At 46.0% G+C, this 15,741-nt stretch overlaps 1 protein-coding gene across 1 annotated transcript in view; it reads right to left on the reverse strand.

The window, feature by feature from the left end:
* Positions 1–15,741, reverse strand: part of SLC44A4 (solute carrier family 44 member 4) — a 62,786-nt gene that overhangs the window by 17,428 nt on the left and 29,617 nt on the right. The window contains exons 4-10 of the mRNA XM_069746390.1: positions 14,105–14,183; positions 12,135–12,234; positions 11,935–12,051; positions 10,227–10,287; positions 3,381–3,498; positions 3,073–3,156; positions 321–433 (exon numbers count right to left, since the gene is read on the reverse strand). Of these exons, the coding sequence (XP_069602491.1) occupies positions 321–433; positions 3,073–3,156; positions 3,381–3,498; positions 10,227–10,287; positions 11,935–12,051; positions 12,135–12,234; positions 14,105–14,183 (672 nt within the window). The remainder of the gene's footprint in view (positions 1–320; positions 434–3,072; positions 3,157–3,380; positions 3,499–10,226; positions 10,288–11,934; positions 12,052–12,134; positions 12,235–14,104; positions 14,184–15,741) is intronic.

Here is a 15,741-nt window from a genome sequence, read left to right on the forward strand (position 1 = left end):
ATACTTATTTTCCACCATAATATGCAAATAAAATGATAAAAAAAACAGACAATGTGATTTTCTGGATTTTTTTTCTCAGTTTGTCTCCCATAGTTGAGGTCTACCTATGATGTAAATTACAGACGCCTCTCATCTTTTTAAGTGGTGGAACTTGCACTATTGCTGACTGACTAAATACTTTTTTGCCCCACTGTACATTACATTACTGATCCTGAGTTACATTGTGTATTATACTCCAGAGCTGCACTCACTATTCTGCTGGTGGAGACATAGTTATGTGTTACAGATCCTGGTGGAGCAGTCGCGCTCCTTAGACTCACCGTAACCAATAACCCCTATTACGCCGATGATGAGCAGCCACACCAGGATGCCGGCAATGAACCTCAATAGGATGAGGAAGAGGAAGCTCGTCAACATAGCTATAGCCAGAGCTCTGCAATACAAGGAGATGGAAGATTGTAGAGTGTCAGCTCTTCTACTCAGATCTATATATATAATTGTCTAAGGGTTTGTCTGTCTGTCCTGGAAATCCTGCGTCGCTGATTGGTCGAGGCCGCCAGGCCTCGACCAATCAGCGACAGGCACAGTCTGCCGCGAATTCTGGAATCATCATTGTCCTCCACTGCTGTCAAGTGCCGCCATTGTGTTGTCTAAGGGTCTAATTGTCTGTCTGTCTCGGATATCAGCCAATCAGCGATATTAGTGCGGGATTTAAACACCACTGACAGCGCAACATACATACATATTCTAGAATACCCGATGCGTTTGAATCGGGCCAACATCTAGTTACTGATAAATACTTAATGACCATGTCGCTATACTCTCCATCTGACCCTGCAGCTGCTGCCCCATCACCTCAACACCTTCCATGGTGCCATATATGCCTCGCTCACTCTCTGTTCACACTGACGTTTATATCTCCACCTTCAGCTACCGCCATCTCCTAGTCAGACCACTTACAATGTTCCTAGAGCTACTGCCTCCAATTTACCAATCAAGAGGCTCCCAAGTTCCCTGTGTGAATGAAGCGATAGTGAGCGCATGTAACCACTGGCTCATTCACTGTCTATAGGAGAGGTGGTCGCACATGCTCACTACTTCTCCATCCACTGTGTATAGTAGTGGTGGTCACACGCTCACTACTTCTCCATCCACTGTGTATAGTAGTGGTGGTCACACACTCATTACTTCTCCATCCACTGTGTATAGTAGTGGTGGCGACACACGCTCACTACTGCTCCATCCACTGTGTATAGTAGTGGTGGTCACACATGCTCACTACTTCTCCATCCACTGTGTATAGTAGTGGTGGTCACACGCTCACTACTTCTCCATCCACTGTGTATAGTAGTGGTGGTCACACGCTCACTACTTCTCCATCCACTGTGTATAGTAGTGGTGGCCAAACACGCTCACTACTGCTCCATCCACTGTGTATAGTAGTGGTGGTCGCACATGCTCACTACTTCTCCATCCACTGTGTATAGTAGTGGTGGTCACACGCTCACTACTTCTCCATCCACTGTGTATAGTAGTGGTGGCGACACACGCTCACTACTGCTCCATCCACTGTGTATAGTAGTGGTGGTCACACACGCTCACTACTTCTCCATCCACTGTGTATAGTAGTGGTGGTCACACGCTCACTACTTCTCCATCCACTGTGTATAGTAGTGGTGGTCACACGCTCATTACTTCTCCATCCACTGTGTATAGTAGTGGTGGTCACACGCTCATTACTTCTCCATCCACTGTGTATAGTAGTGGTGGCGACACACGCTCACTACTGCTCCATCCACTGTGTATAGTAGTGGTGGTCACACATGCTCACTACTTCTCCATCCACTGTGTATAGTAGTGGTGGTCGCACATGCTCACTACTTCTCCATCCACTGTGTATAGTAGTGGTGGTCACACGCTCACTACTTCTCCATCCACTGTGTATAGTAGTGGTGGCCAAACACGCTCACTACTGCTCCATCCACTGTGTATAGTAGTGGTGGTCGCACATGCTCACTACTTCTCCATCCACTGTGTATAGTAGTGGTGGTCACACGCTCACTACTTCTCCATCCACTGTGTATAGTAGTGGTGGCGACACACGCTCACTACTGCTCCATCCACTGTGTATAGTAGTGGTGGTCACACATGCTCACTACTTCTCCATCCACTGTGTATAGTAGTGATGGTCGCACACGCTCAGTACTTCTCCATCCACAGTGTATAGTAGTGGTGGTCACACATGCTCACTACTTCTCCATCCACTGTGTATAGTAGTGGTGGTCACACGCTCACTACTTCTCCATCCACTGTGTATAGTAGTGGTGGTCGCACACGCTCAGTACTTCTCCATCCACTGTGTATAGTAGTGGTGGTCGCACACGCTCAGTACTTCTCCATCCACTGTGTATAGTAGTGGTGGTCACACACGCTAACTACTGCTCCATCCACTGTGTATAGTAGTGGTGGCCACACACGCTCACTACTTCTCCATCCACTGTGTATAGTAGTGGTGGTCCCACACACTCACTACTTCTCCATCCACTGTGTATAGTAGTGGTGGTCACACACTCACTTCTTCTCCATCCACTGTGTATAGTAGTGGTGGTCACACGCTCACTATTTTTCCATCCACTGTGTATAGTATTGGTGGTCGCACACCCTCACTACCGCTCCATCCACTGTGTATGGTATTGGTGGTCGCACACGCTCACTACTTCACCATCCACTGTGTATGGTATTGGTGGTCACACGCTCACTTCTTCTCCATCCACTGTGTATAGTACTGGTGGTCGCACACCCTCACTACCGCTCCATTCACTGTGTATGGTATTGGTGGTCACACACACTCACTACTTCTCCATCCATGGTCTATAGTAGTGGTGGTCACACACGCTCACTACGCTCCATCCAAGGTCTATAGTCGTGGTCGTCACACCTGCTCATTACCACTTCTGTCACTCAGGGAGATTTGGGTCCCCCTGTGATCGGTGTGTTGGTCTCAGCAGAAGGACCCCCAGATATCATGAATGGATAGATATGGGGTGTGTGGGACATTCCCTTATGACTTACATGAGGATCCAGGACCATGACTTGGCAAAGTCCTGAAATATTTTCTTTCCCAGGTTCTGGAAGTTGAAAGAATCAAATATTTGGCTAAAAAATGAAAAGGTGGAGAGAAAGGAGTTAGAAACCGTGGTACAGGGAGGAAAATCAAGTCACCTGAAAAACTCAGGTAAGAGGCAAAGAATTAACGACAGATTGCCAGACGGTGGATTCGGCAGAGAAAGAAAACATGGAGTTGTGGACCTGATGGAGGATTGTAAAGACTGAAACAAGTCAAAGTACCTAGAAGTAAAAAGGGGGACGCCAAAACTTACTTGGTTGCATTGAGTATAGAATCTCTGGATTCGTTCCCGGTCAAATTCTTTCCTCCATATATGATTGAGAAGTTAGGAGGAATGGAGAAATTCGTACTGGGGAAACACCTGTTAAACACTGAAAGAGAGAGACCTGTTAAACATATTGTTTTCGGAGTGGAAACACCCCATGATGGATAGATCGTAATGGATCAGCCGAGTGTGTGAAGTGCCCTCCATAACAGGCCGGTGCCGACTGATACACAGCCAGCACCTTTCTAACAGCAGCGATCAAAGCTAGCTCCGATCATTGCCGTTAACCCCTAAAATGGTGCTGTCAATCGCTTACAGCTCAAAAAAAAATTTTTTTTATAATATACACCAGTCTAAATGATATCGGAAGCAGGGTGTGACCAATAGTATAAAAATTAACTTTTAATTCATATATACTAAAAAGTTGGTATATCCAACTGAGTAAAAAACATAGAAGACTCCACAAAGAAAGATTCCCAAACTAGGGGAATAGTATCAAAATCCAACCCCCAAAGTCTCTAAACACACCTTAGTGTGTCAGCAGCACGGGGGGGTATGGTATACACTCCTGTGTGGGAGTATTTGAACACAAACATAAATCACAAGGTTCATATATCTGTGACCTATCGCATGTCAGCTGCCCCCACCTGTCATATGGAGATGCAGTAAATGCGAACGAGTGCCAAAAAAAATTGGAACGATCTCACCTCGAAATATCCTGTAATGTGGGTGAGAGTTCTCGTGGTAACAGCATACAGAGGGGGGGCCTGTGATTCTGGCCGCACATCAACCCGTCCACACTGTTTGAGCAAGTAGTATAGACCCCAATAATCACCGCATGTTTCCCTACGCGTTTCGTTATGATCAACTCATCAGGGGAAAGTAAGAAAAGGATCCTCGCCCGCTCCGTGGGGGATCTGCAATATAGGGGTATATCGGCAATCACTGTTAGTCAGCGTTGCGCGTGTTTTAAATAACCCGCCCTGAATCCTCTGGGCTGGGTCTCGTGACGTAGGTTCAATGCGCCCCCTCTGGAACGCTAGTGCTGAACCGCACGCGTCACTTCCGGCGGCGCGTGCTCGTCAGGTTGCTACGGTGGCACACTATCCATTCGTGACGTAGGTTCAAGGCGCCCCCTCTGGAACGCTAGTGCTGAACCGCACGCGTCACTTCCGGCGGCGCGTGCTCGTCAGGTTGCTACGGTGGCACACTATCCATTCGTGACGTAGGTTCAAGGCGCCCCCTCTGGAACGCGAATGCTGGACCGCACGCGTCACTTCCGGCCGCGCGTGCTCGTCAGGTTGCTGAGGTTGGCACACTATCCACTCCTATCGCAGCTCTTAGAGTTAAGTCCCGTACCGCCCACATCATTTCCGGCGGTGTATGTTAGGTAAGGTTGCTATGGTAGCGTGCTTTTTCGTGTCCTAAAGCAAACAATGGGGCCGTGTATATCACCAAGTGGTGCCCTGGCCCTGTCCAGCTGCCATAACAACGTGACACCCGACCGTAACCTCAAGTCCAGGCGTTCACGTTGTAAGCCACTTTCCGGAGTCTTGTAATCACCCTGCATCAGTCTCTACACGAGCTCAGATGCAGTGATAAACACAGAATGTTATTAACCCCTCCATGGTTGCTAAGTACAATAGATAGCATCCCACCATTTGTACAGGGTATGGACTACAATTCATATCACCGATCCTAACATATCCTTAACATTGAAGGGAGGATCGCAATAAAAGAGCACATGCTGGTTGTCTCCTGCGAGCTGGAATGAAACCGCAATTAGAGGTCAGTGAAGACACAAGCCCAACCTCTGTTGGGAAAAAGAGGGGGAGCAAAACGGCCAAACACAGTTACAAAAATAATGATAAGGAAAAATTGAGCATGGAGTGGTTGACACGGAGAGATGAAGGGGGGACTCATGGGGGAGGTGCACCAGAAAAAACATAGATGGAGAGATAGGGTTATGTACACACCCAATGTCCCTAATTCACTCCTATCAATACCTGCCTGGCAATGGAGGTTGGCACCCTAGGATAGAGAAAACGCAAGATTGGCGCCCCCATTCCACGACGGCTGTCCCTGTTATTGGTCCTAAAGAAACCCTAATGTAAATTAAAGGAGGAAGAAAGGAAAGGGTCCCTATGATGTATATTTGGGCTAATTTTCCAGGAAGCAGGTGTATGTGAGAATTTCGTTTAGGCCCTCCGGCGTTTGTGTTCGTAAGCGGAAGATCCATCTTGTCTCACATTGTAGTAACATCTGGTCCCAATTGCCCCCCCCTCTTGGGTGCACCAATTTTGTCAATCCCCATGAATCTAATTCCTCGACTGTCACCATTGTGTTCAGTGTTAATATGCCTAGCCAGGGGTGTATCTCTATTAAGTGCAATGTCTCTCAGATGTTCCCCTACACGTCTCCTAAATTTGCGTATAGTCTTGCCAACATATTCTAAGCCGCATATGCACGCTGCTCTGTAGATTACTCCCTTGGACCTGCAATTAATGAAATGGTAGATTTCGTATTCTTTCCCAGTCACTCCACTTTGAAACTTTGATCCTACTGTGAGTACCGGGCAGGCTATACACCCGCTACATTTATGGCAGCCTTTAGGTGGATTAGGGAGCCATGTATCTTTTATCGGCGGGGAATAATGACTGTGTACGAGTCTATCTCCAACAGATCTACCCTTTTTTGAAAGTGATTTGTGGGGAATCCCCCACCATCTCTCCGATGTCCCCATCCATGCTCAAAACGGACCAGTGTTTCTGTAATATTGTCCGTACTTTTTGAGCCCCGTTGTTGTAGGTGGTGATAAATCGGCAAGTCGGCACTTCTTCTCCCTTTGGAGCTGGCACCAAGAGACTGTCCCTATTCACCTTCTTCACCTCATTATAGGCCTTCTTCAGAATGCCCTTGGGGTAACCTCTGGCCAAAAACCGTGTTTGCAGGTCGTCTGCCTGTCTCTTGTATTCCTCATCCGAGGAACAGTTGCGTCTTGCTCTGAGGTATTGGCCTTTTGGAATGCCTCTTTTCAGGGGTACCGGGTGGTGGCTGTCCCACCTGAGGAGGGCATTAGTAGAGGTAGGCTTTCTGTATGTCTTGGTGTCCAGATGTCCATCTGGTCTTTTTTGGATATACAGATCCAGAAAAGGTAATTCATCTCTGTGGCATTCAAAAGTAAAAGACAGTCCTAAATTGTTGTTGTTCAGTTTTGCCACAAAACTTGTTAGGGTGCCAATGTCTCCGTTCCAGATTAGCAGGACGTCATCTATATAACGGGACCAAAAGGCTATATTGGTCTGTTCCTCCGTAAAGGGGTCCCCAAAAACCTCAGTTTCCTCCCACCAGCCCAGGAGCAAATTCGCGTAGGCAGGCGCACAGGAATTACCCATCGCGGTGCCCCTGAGCTGGTGGTAGGTGGAGCCATTGAACAGGAAATAATTTTTGGTTAAACAAAACTCCAACAGGTCCAGAATAAATCTGTTATGTCCCAGGAATTGTTGACCCCTGCTTCTAATGAAGTATTCCACTGCTCTTAAGCCATCCCTGTGTCTTATAGACGAGTAGAGCGCCTCGACATCAATGCTGCAGAGGAGGGCCCCTGGTTCTAGGGTCAACCCCTCTATTTTTCTCAGCAAATCCATTGAGTCTCTGGTATATGAATTCAATGATGTGACATATGTTTTAAGAACCTCGTCCAGGTAGATTCCTACATGATGGCTAAGGCTATTGATTCCTGAGACTATGGGTCTCCCCTTCAGTGGGGTCAGACCCTTATGGACCTTTGGGAGGCAATAGAAAGTTGCCATCACCGAATGTTGTGGAAGTAAAAATTCAAATTCATTCTTGTCAATCAAATCATTGTTCAAACCTCCATCTAGAATCGTTTTAAGCTGTTTTTTGTATATAGCGGTGGGGTTTGAGGAGAGCTTTTCATAGTTCTCTGGGTCATTAAGAATCTTTTCACACATGTTTACATACTCCCCATGATTCATAACCACCGTGTTCCCCCCTTTATCTGAGGGTTTGATTATGATCTTGGGGTCCTTCTCTAAGCCCTTTAAAGTCTCCATCTCTACTTTGGATAGATTATACTTCCTCTTCATTGGTTCTTTCTCTAGATCTTCCAAGTATCTGGTCGCCAGCTCCTCAAAGATGTCTATTGCCGATCGATCACCTTGTATTGGGGGCAATTTTTTGCTTTTGCTTTTAAGTTTGGTAAATGGGCCCTTCCCCGTGTTTTCTTGAGTGGAATCTGCCAAATTATACAAAAATCTAACATCTGCTAATAATGTATCCGGAATGTCCATCTCCCTACAAGTTCTCTTATCCTCTCTTATAAAAAACTTCTTCCACCTTAGTTTTCTTGTGAAGAGGTGCAAATCCTTCACACACTCAAAAGTTTGAAAGCTTGAAGTGGGTATGAAGTTTAACCCCTTATTAAGGACCCCAATTTCCAGATCACTGAGACTCCTAACAGAGAGGTTAATTACTTGTGGAGCTAAAGGTTGAGTCAATTGGTGTTGGGGTTGGACCGGTTCCTCAGGAAGTAGTCTCGGTCTAAAAAACGAGCCCCTCCCGGTCTCTCGTTAGGCCGTCCCCTTTGGTTACCTCTACCTCTGTATTTACCTTTCGTATTTCGTGGACGTGTATCTGAATCAGACAAATCTGTGTCTGTGGATGATATATCAGTTTCAAATGTCCTAGTGGTTTGTCTGTTTAGTGGAAGATGATATGCCTTGTTATCTTTAAACTCCTGCAAGTCTCTTACAAAGTTCCGGTGTTTCCTCTCTTTTAGATGGAACTGATACCTTTCTACAGAGTTTTGTAGAACAGTCTCCTTGGAGGAAAAGTCTGGTTCAGCAGAGAACTTTTTGGTAATGTTAATTTGTTCTCTGAGACTCTCATTAAGATTTATTAGAGTTTTTTTTCTCTTCCTCCAAGAGAAGGTTCATAAACCTTAAGGAGCTTGCAGTGGCTTCCTTTTCCCACTGTTCACTCAAACTCGAATTTTTATACCTGAATCCGGGTTGAAGTGTGATTCTCAAATGGCGGGGAACTATACCCGCCTTTATGTAATTATCAAGGCTTTGTACCTCCCACCAACTGCAGATCTGATTTTTGTAAATTTTGGTCAATTCCTTGAAAGCATTGTTATATGTCAGTGTATATTTGGGCTGTACAAAATTACGCTCCGAGAAGACCTCCTTGGCCTCGACTGCCCACAACTCAGTATCAACTCCTCTCGCCAAGAAACCAGCCATGCCCCAAGAAAAAAATAGATAAAAAAAAATTTTTTTTTTATAATATACACCAGTCTAAATGATATCGGAAGCAGGGTGTGACCAATGGTATAAAAATTAACTTTTAATTCATATATACTAAAAAGTTGGTATATCCAACTGAGTAAAAAACATAGAAGACTCCACAAAGAAAGATTCCCAAACTAGGGGAATAGTATCAAAATCCAACCCCCAAAGTCTCTAAACACACCTTAGTGTGTCAGCAGCACGGGGGGTATGGTATACACTCCTGTGTGGGAGTATTTGAACACAAACATAAATCACAAGGTTCATATATCTGTGACCTATCGCATGTCAGCTGCCCCCACCTGTCATATGGAGATGCAGTAAATGCGAACGAGTGCCAAAAAAAATTGGAACGATCTCACCTCTTACAGCTTACAGCTACAATTAAGCTGTGCAAACCGGGCCTGGTGTTCGTCCCCATCGCGGTCCTCCCCTCCCCACAATGTGATCGCCTGTTGAAGATCCCCCACCGCTGCCATGTTGGTACTCAGAAAGATAAAAATGTAAATCAACAGTCTTTCCCCAGTTTAAAAAAAAAGAAAATGTAAAAGATTTAAAAAAAAAAATTGGTACTGTCGCATCCGTAAAGGGCCGATCTATCAAAATATAAAATTGTTTCACCCGTATGGTGACATTGTTAGGCAAAAAAAAAAAGAATGTCAAAAATTACCATTAATTAGTCAATGCTCCTCTGCATAAACAATAATACAAAAAATGATCAAAATGTCAAATGTACCCAAAATGATACCATTAAAATCTACAGCTCATCAGTCATTGGTGGAAGGTAAAAAATGTACGGGTCTCAGAAAACGTCAGTACAAAGCAATTTGCCCCGTACTCAGGGTTTGAAACACAATTTTTAACTTTGTTTATTAAAAAAAAAAAAAAAAAGAACACAGGGTGAAAATTTATCAGCACCATTAGCAGCTCCTGACACAGCTTGTCAACTAAATGTGCATCGAATGAAATCACACTTGGCGCAATGATGTCACTAGTATCAGCCCATTAGCCCAGGAATATTACCCAGTGAATGGCCTCATAACAGGCAGATTATCCTTTTAAATTCCATAATACAGTATGTGATTTTCTGAAATAAAGATCCGAATCCTCGTACATCAAAGAGATTAGAAAAAAAATCCCAAGTATCCACCACTAGGGGGAGTGCGTGAGAGTATTGCATAAACTGTACTGCTTCCAGGTTGAAGTCAGTAATAACACTGTATGCAGAGAGCTCCCCCTAGTGGTGGCTGTAGGTAGTCAGAATGTCATGTTTAAAGGGAACCTGTCATGTATAAAAAAAAGACAGCAATTAACCTGCAGATATGGGGTTAATCTACAAGTTAATAATGTTCTGAAGCGGTGTGGCCGCTGAAGTATGGGGCCTCTCTCTAACATTGCTGTAGGAGCCACAGAGTCTTTTTCTATGGTATATTCCCAAAACATAAACTAGTAAGTGCCCCTTATCTAGGATGGTTCTTCAAGTTTTGTTAGCTCAGGAAAAAGTGGGTTTACCATTACTCACATGGATCGCTCTTAATCAGAAACGCAGGACACAGCTCCTTGGCCACGATAGCATACACAGACTGAGGAAAAATAGAAAAAGTAATTACATGTATTAGGTCACTGTGCATATACATTATTACCCTGAGTATTACACTCTAGAGCTGCGCTCACTATTCTGCTGGTGCAGTCACTGTGTACATACATTACATTACTGATCCTGAGTTACATCCTGTGTTATACTCCAGAGCTGCACTCACTATTCTGCTGGTGAAGTCACTGTGTACATACATTACATCACTGATCCTGAGTTACATCCTGTATTATACTCCAGAGCTGCACTCACTATTCTGCTGGTGCAGTCACTGTGTACATACATTACATCACTGATCCTGAGTTACCTCCTGTATTATACTCCAGAGCTGCACTCACTATTCTGCTGGTGCAGTCACTGTGTACATACATTACATTACTGATCCTGAGTTATATCCTGTACTATACCCCAGAGCTGCACTCACTATTCTGCTGGTGCAGTCACTGTGCACATACATTACATTACTGATCCTGAGTTATATCCTGTACTATACCCCAGAGCTGCGCTCACTATTCTGCTGGTGCAGTCACAGTGTACATACATTACATTACTGATCCTGAGTTACATCCTGTATTATACCCCAGAGCTGCACTCACTATTCTGCTGGTGCAGTCACTGTGTACATACATTACATTACTGATCCTGAGTTACATCCTGTGTTATACTCCAGAGCTGCACTCACTATTCTGCTGGTGAAGTCACTGTGTACATACATTACATCACTGATCCTGAGTTACATCCTGTATTATACTCCAGAGCTGCACTCACTATTCTGCTGGTGCAGTCACTGTGTACATACATTACATCACTGATCCTGAGTTACCTCCTGTATTATACTCCAGAGCTGCACTCACTATTCTGCTGGTGCAGTCACTGTGTACATACATTACATTACTGATCCTGAGTTATATCCTGTACTATACCCCAGAGCTGCACTCACTATTCTGCTGGTGCAGTCACTGTGCACATACATTACATTACTGATCCTGAGTTATATCCTGTACTATACCCCAGAGCTGCGCTCACTATTCTGCTGGTGCAGTCACAGTGTACATACATTACATTACTGATCCTGAGTTACATCCTGTATTATACCCCAGAGCTGCACTCACTATTCTGCTGGTGCAGTCACTGTGTACATACATTACATTACTGATCCTGAGTTACATCCTGTGTTATACTCCAGAGCTGCACTCACTATTCTGCTGGTGAAGTCACTGTGTACATACATTACATCACTGATCCTGAGTTACATCCTGTATTATACTCCAGAGCTGCACTCACTATTCTGCTGGTGCAGTCACTGTGTACATACATTACATCACTGATCCTGAGTTACATCCTGTATTATACTCCAGAGCTGCACTCACTATTCTGCTGGTGCAGTCACTGTGTACATACATTACATTACTGATCCTGAGTTACATCCTGTATTATACTCCAGAGCTGCACTCACTATTCTGCTGGTGCAGTCACTGTGTACATGTGTACATACATTACATTGCTGATCCTGAGTTACATCCTGTATTATACTCCAGAGCTGCACTCACTATTCTGCTGGTGCAGTCACTGTGTACATACATTATTACATCATACGCATGTTTCTATGAACCATTGATGTCCTCCGCATACTGACCAGCTGTGTGGTGGTCAGATTGATGCTGGGCTGACAATACTCCTGGATGAAGGCATCTTTAGGGGCGGCCCAGAAAGACGTGCCCCTGAAATCCTGCGGGCATTCCTTCACACAGACCTGAAATGTAGGGAGCAGGCAGGGAAGGGTTAAGGATGGCAGGATATGAGGGGTATGGGAGGACGGTGGTCACGGACACGTACCTGGGTGGTGGGGCACTGTAACCCATTCATGGCTGATGCCAAGATGCTGGTGCCCGTGATGCACTTCAGCAGGTCATAGTACAGCAGGTAGGGCTTGTCCCTGCGCGGAGAGAAAGACATGAGAAGACGCAGAGCGGAGCGAACGCAGAGCACGCACCCTCCAAGAGAGACGCCGAGGTGTAAAGCATGGATCGTCTGGAGACATACAGCAGTGAAGGGCGCAGGTTGGTCTGTGCACAGTAGTCGCCAAAAGTCCTCAATTTACCAGGAGGGAAACAGACTGTAAGACGCCAGGATTTAAGTAAAACCGCCCAAGACTGGGTGGTCCGGCTCAGGGTCGCGCTGCTCCCTGGGGGTGGGATTTAAATTCACTGCATACATAGCCACTAGGGGGAGCTCACTGTATACACCTCCACTAGGGGGAGCTCACTGCATACATAGCCACTAGGGGGAGCTCACTGCATACATAGCCACTAGGGGGAGCTCACTGCATACACCACCACTAGGGGGAGCTCACTACATACATAGCCACTAGGGGGAGCTCACTACATACATATCCTCTAGGGGGAGCTCACTACAGACAGCCACTAGGGGGAGCTCACTACAGGCAGCCACTAGGGGGAGCTCACTACATACATAGCCACTAGGGGGAGCTCACTACATACATAGCCACTAGGGGGAGCTCACTGCATACATATCCTCTAGGGGGAGCTCACTACAGACAGCCACTAGGGGGAGCTCACTACAGGCAGCCACTAGGGGAACTCACTACAGGCAGCCACTAGGGGGAGCTCTCTGCATACACAGCCACTAGGGGGAGCTCACTGCATACACAGCCACTAGGGGGAGCTCACTGCATACACAGCCACTAGGGGGAGCTCACTGCATACATAGCCTCTAGGGGGAGCTCACTGCATATATAGCCTCTAGGGGGAGCTCACTGCATACACAGCCACTAGGGGGAGCTCACTGCATACACAGCCACTAGGGGGAGCTCACTGCATACACAGCCACTAGGGGGAGCTCACTGCATACATAGCCTCTAGGGGGAGCTCACTGCATATATAGCCTCTAGGGGGAGCTCACTGCATACATAGCCTCTAGGGGGAGCTCACTGCATACATAGCCTCTAGGGGGAGCTCACTACAGACAGCCACTAGGGGGAGCTCACTGTATACATAGCCACTAGGGGGAGCTCACTGCATACACAGCCACTAGGGGAGCTCACTGCATACACAGCCACTAGGGGGAGCTCACTACATACACAGCCACTAGCGGGAAGCTCACTACATACACAGCCACTAGGGGGAGCTCACTGTATACACAGCCACTAGGGGAGCTCACTGCATACACAGCCACTAGGGGGAGCTCACTGCATACACAGCCACTAGGGGGAGCTCACTGCATACACCACCACTAGGGGGAGCTCACTACATACATATCCTCTAGGGGGAGCTCACTGCATACACAGCCACTAGGGGAGCTCACTGCATACACCACCACTAGGGGGAGCTCACTACATACATATCCTCTAGGGGGAGCTCACTACATACACAGCCACTAGGGGGAGCTCACTACAGACATAGCCACTAGGGAGAGCGCACTGCATACATACATCTGCAGCTTCCAGTGAAGTCAATGAAAGCAATAGAAATACTTAGGTAGCCTGTTCCCCTAATGGTAGCTGCCTACAGCTTTTCCAGCAGATCTACTTGCTCAGCAGGTAATATATATACTAGACTAGAAACACATTTTTTAGGTACAGATTACATCAGTCACAAAAAATGCTTTTGGATGCACAGGTCATTGGAGGCTGACGGCTTTCGGGCTTCCTGATTAATGGTCTATTCAGAGTTGCTGGTTAGATGAGACCAGCTTTTAGGAGATCCATACACAGGCTCAGACCTGATGACTGGCAGGTAGCTGACAGGCTTTTCTACACGTTTTACCTGCATAGAGAGAATACTTACTGGTTTTCCCCAACCCCACAGTACATTCCAGTAGAATTTCGGGGATAAATGACCTGGCGAGGATCTCCATACACCCAGGCTAGAGGATAAGAGGACACAACAGACAGTTAATAACTGGAAGCAGAAATTCTACTATTACTGGTGATTTACTGAAGAAATCAAGGTTGTAGAGCAAGGGTGACTTTGTGGGAACCACTGAGCTTGGTTTTACTAAAAGGAAAGAACTGGCAAAGATTGTAAGCCCAAGCCCCAATATGGTTTCCTCACAAACCCGATGATGACTCCAACCATTGTGGATCCAATAAAAAAAAGTTTCCAACCAAGGGGAACCCTACAACTACCTCAAAAATGAGCACAGCACCCAGGCAGGACACTGACCACTTTACCCACCACCAAGCCATATGTAAGGCTTCCTGCCTCTACACAGATCTATCCAAATCATAGCATAGCTGGAGGCATCTTGGCCAGTTCCAATGTCCAGGAGGCTCTAAGGATTGGGGGAGACCTCCTAGACTCCTAGAAATGTTGGCAAATCTCCAAGGTCCCGAGAAGACTGCTCAACGTCTCTGAGAAACCTGAGGCAGCTATATTCATTTGTGGAATGAGAAGAAATGGGGACATGTTACAGATGTGTGACTCCAGAAGGGTAGTGGTATTGACTAAAAATGTTCACACCATTCATCTAATGGTTGGAGGGATGGCAAGTTCAGCCATAACGTGCATTGGTGCCTGATGAGATCCATAGGTCCCTCTCTTGAGGGAAGACACCAGAACTAAGTGGCACGTGATCGAGGAATGGGGGCATTGCAGATTTTCCGTTGGGACTAGGAGCTTCAGGTTTCTTCTTTTCCCCAAACTCAACATAAATTCTCACGTAACGGAAAAATGTCAATACTTGTCACTGACTCCTGTATTTCTCCTGGTCCATTCACAATGTCACCTTCGCAATTGCGATATCGAGCAAGTATTCAACATTTTCTTTTTAAAATGTTGGCCTTAACTGGTTTTGTCGCTACCTTGTGTTTTGGTGGCCGCATTCCACACTCGTGTTGTGTGACCGGTCCCTTCCGATGTTGTCATTGCTGCCCCAAGGGGACACTTTCTGCATAGTTACAAGTTCAAAGATGAAACTTCCAAAAAAAAGTCTCCTACAGTGAACAATGGAGTGACGAGCCAGGAGCCGTCATACAATGACTAATTCAAGTCATGTCACAATGATATGGGGCCAACAAGTGACAGATCCTTGGCCTTGGCTCCAATCGATGGGGTGGACATTTGTCAATCGGCCTCTGCTCAGTAACAATCGACTTCTTGGATGTCTAAGATGCCGGCTTCGGCTTAAAGGGGTTCTCCACTTTGGTCAATCGCGACCTGTAAGAAGTTTCCCCTGACACGAAGCAGATCAAATGGGTTGTCTGGGTAATGCCGAACAGCACAGGTCCTCCAGAAACAGACAATGGGTTACATCAACTATTCTATTTTTTTTGCCATCGGTCAAATCCATGTCATAAAACCACACGGTTTTGCTGCAGTTTTTCCCTGTAGTTTAGGACTAAGTGCTTACAGTAGGAACATGTGCAATAACTTTTAACTGAATGGCAGAACTTGGATTGGAGGAAAGGGAACAATCAATCCCA

This window comes from Ranitomeya imitator, chromosome 2, assembly GCF_032444005.1.
Source record: "Ranitomeya imitator isolate aRanImi1 chromosome 2, aRanImi1.pri, whole genome shotgun sequence".
NCBI lineage: Eukaryota > Metazoa > Chordata > Amphibia > Anura > Dendrobatidae > Ranitomeya > Ranitomeya imitator.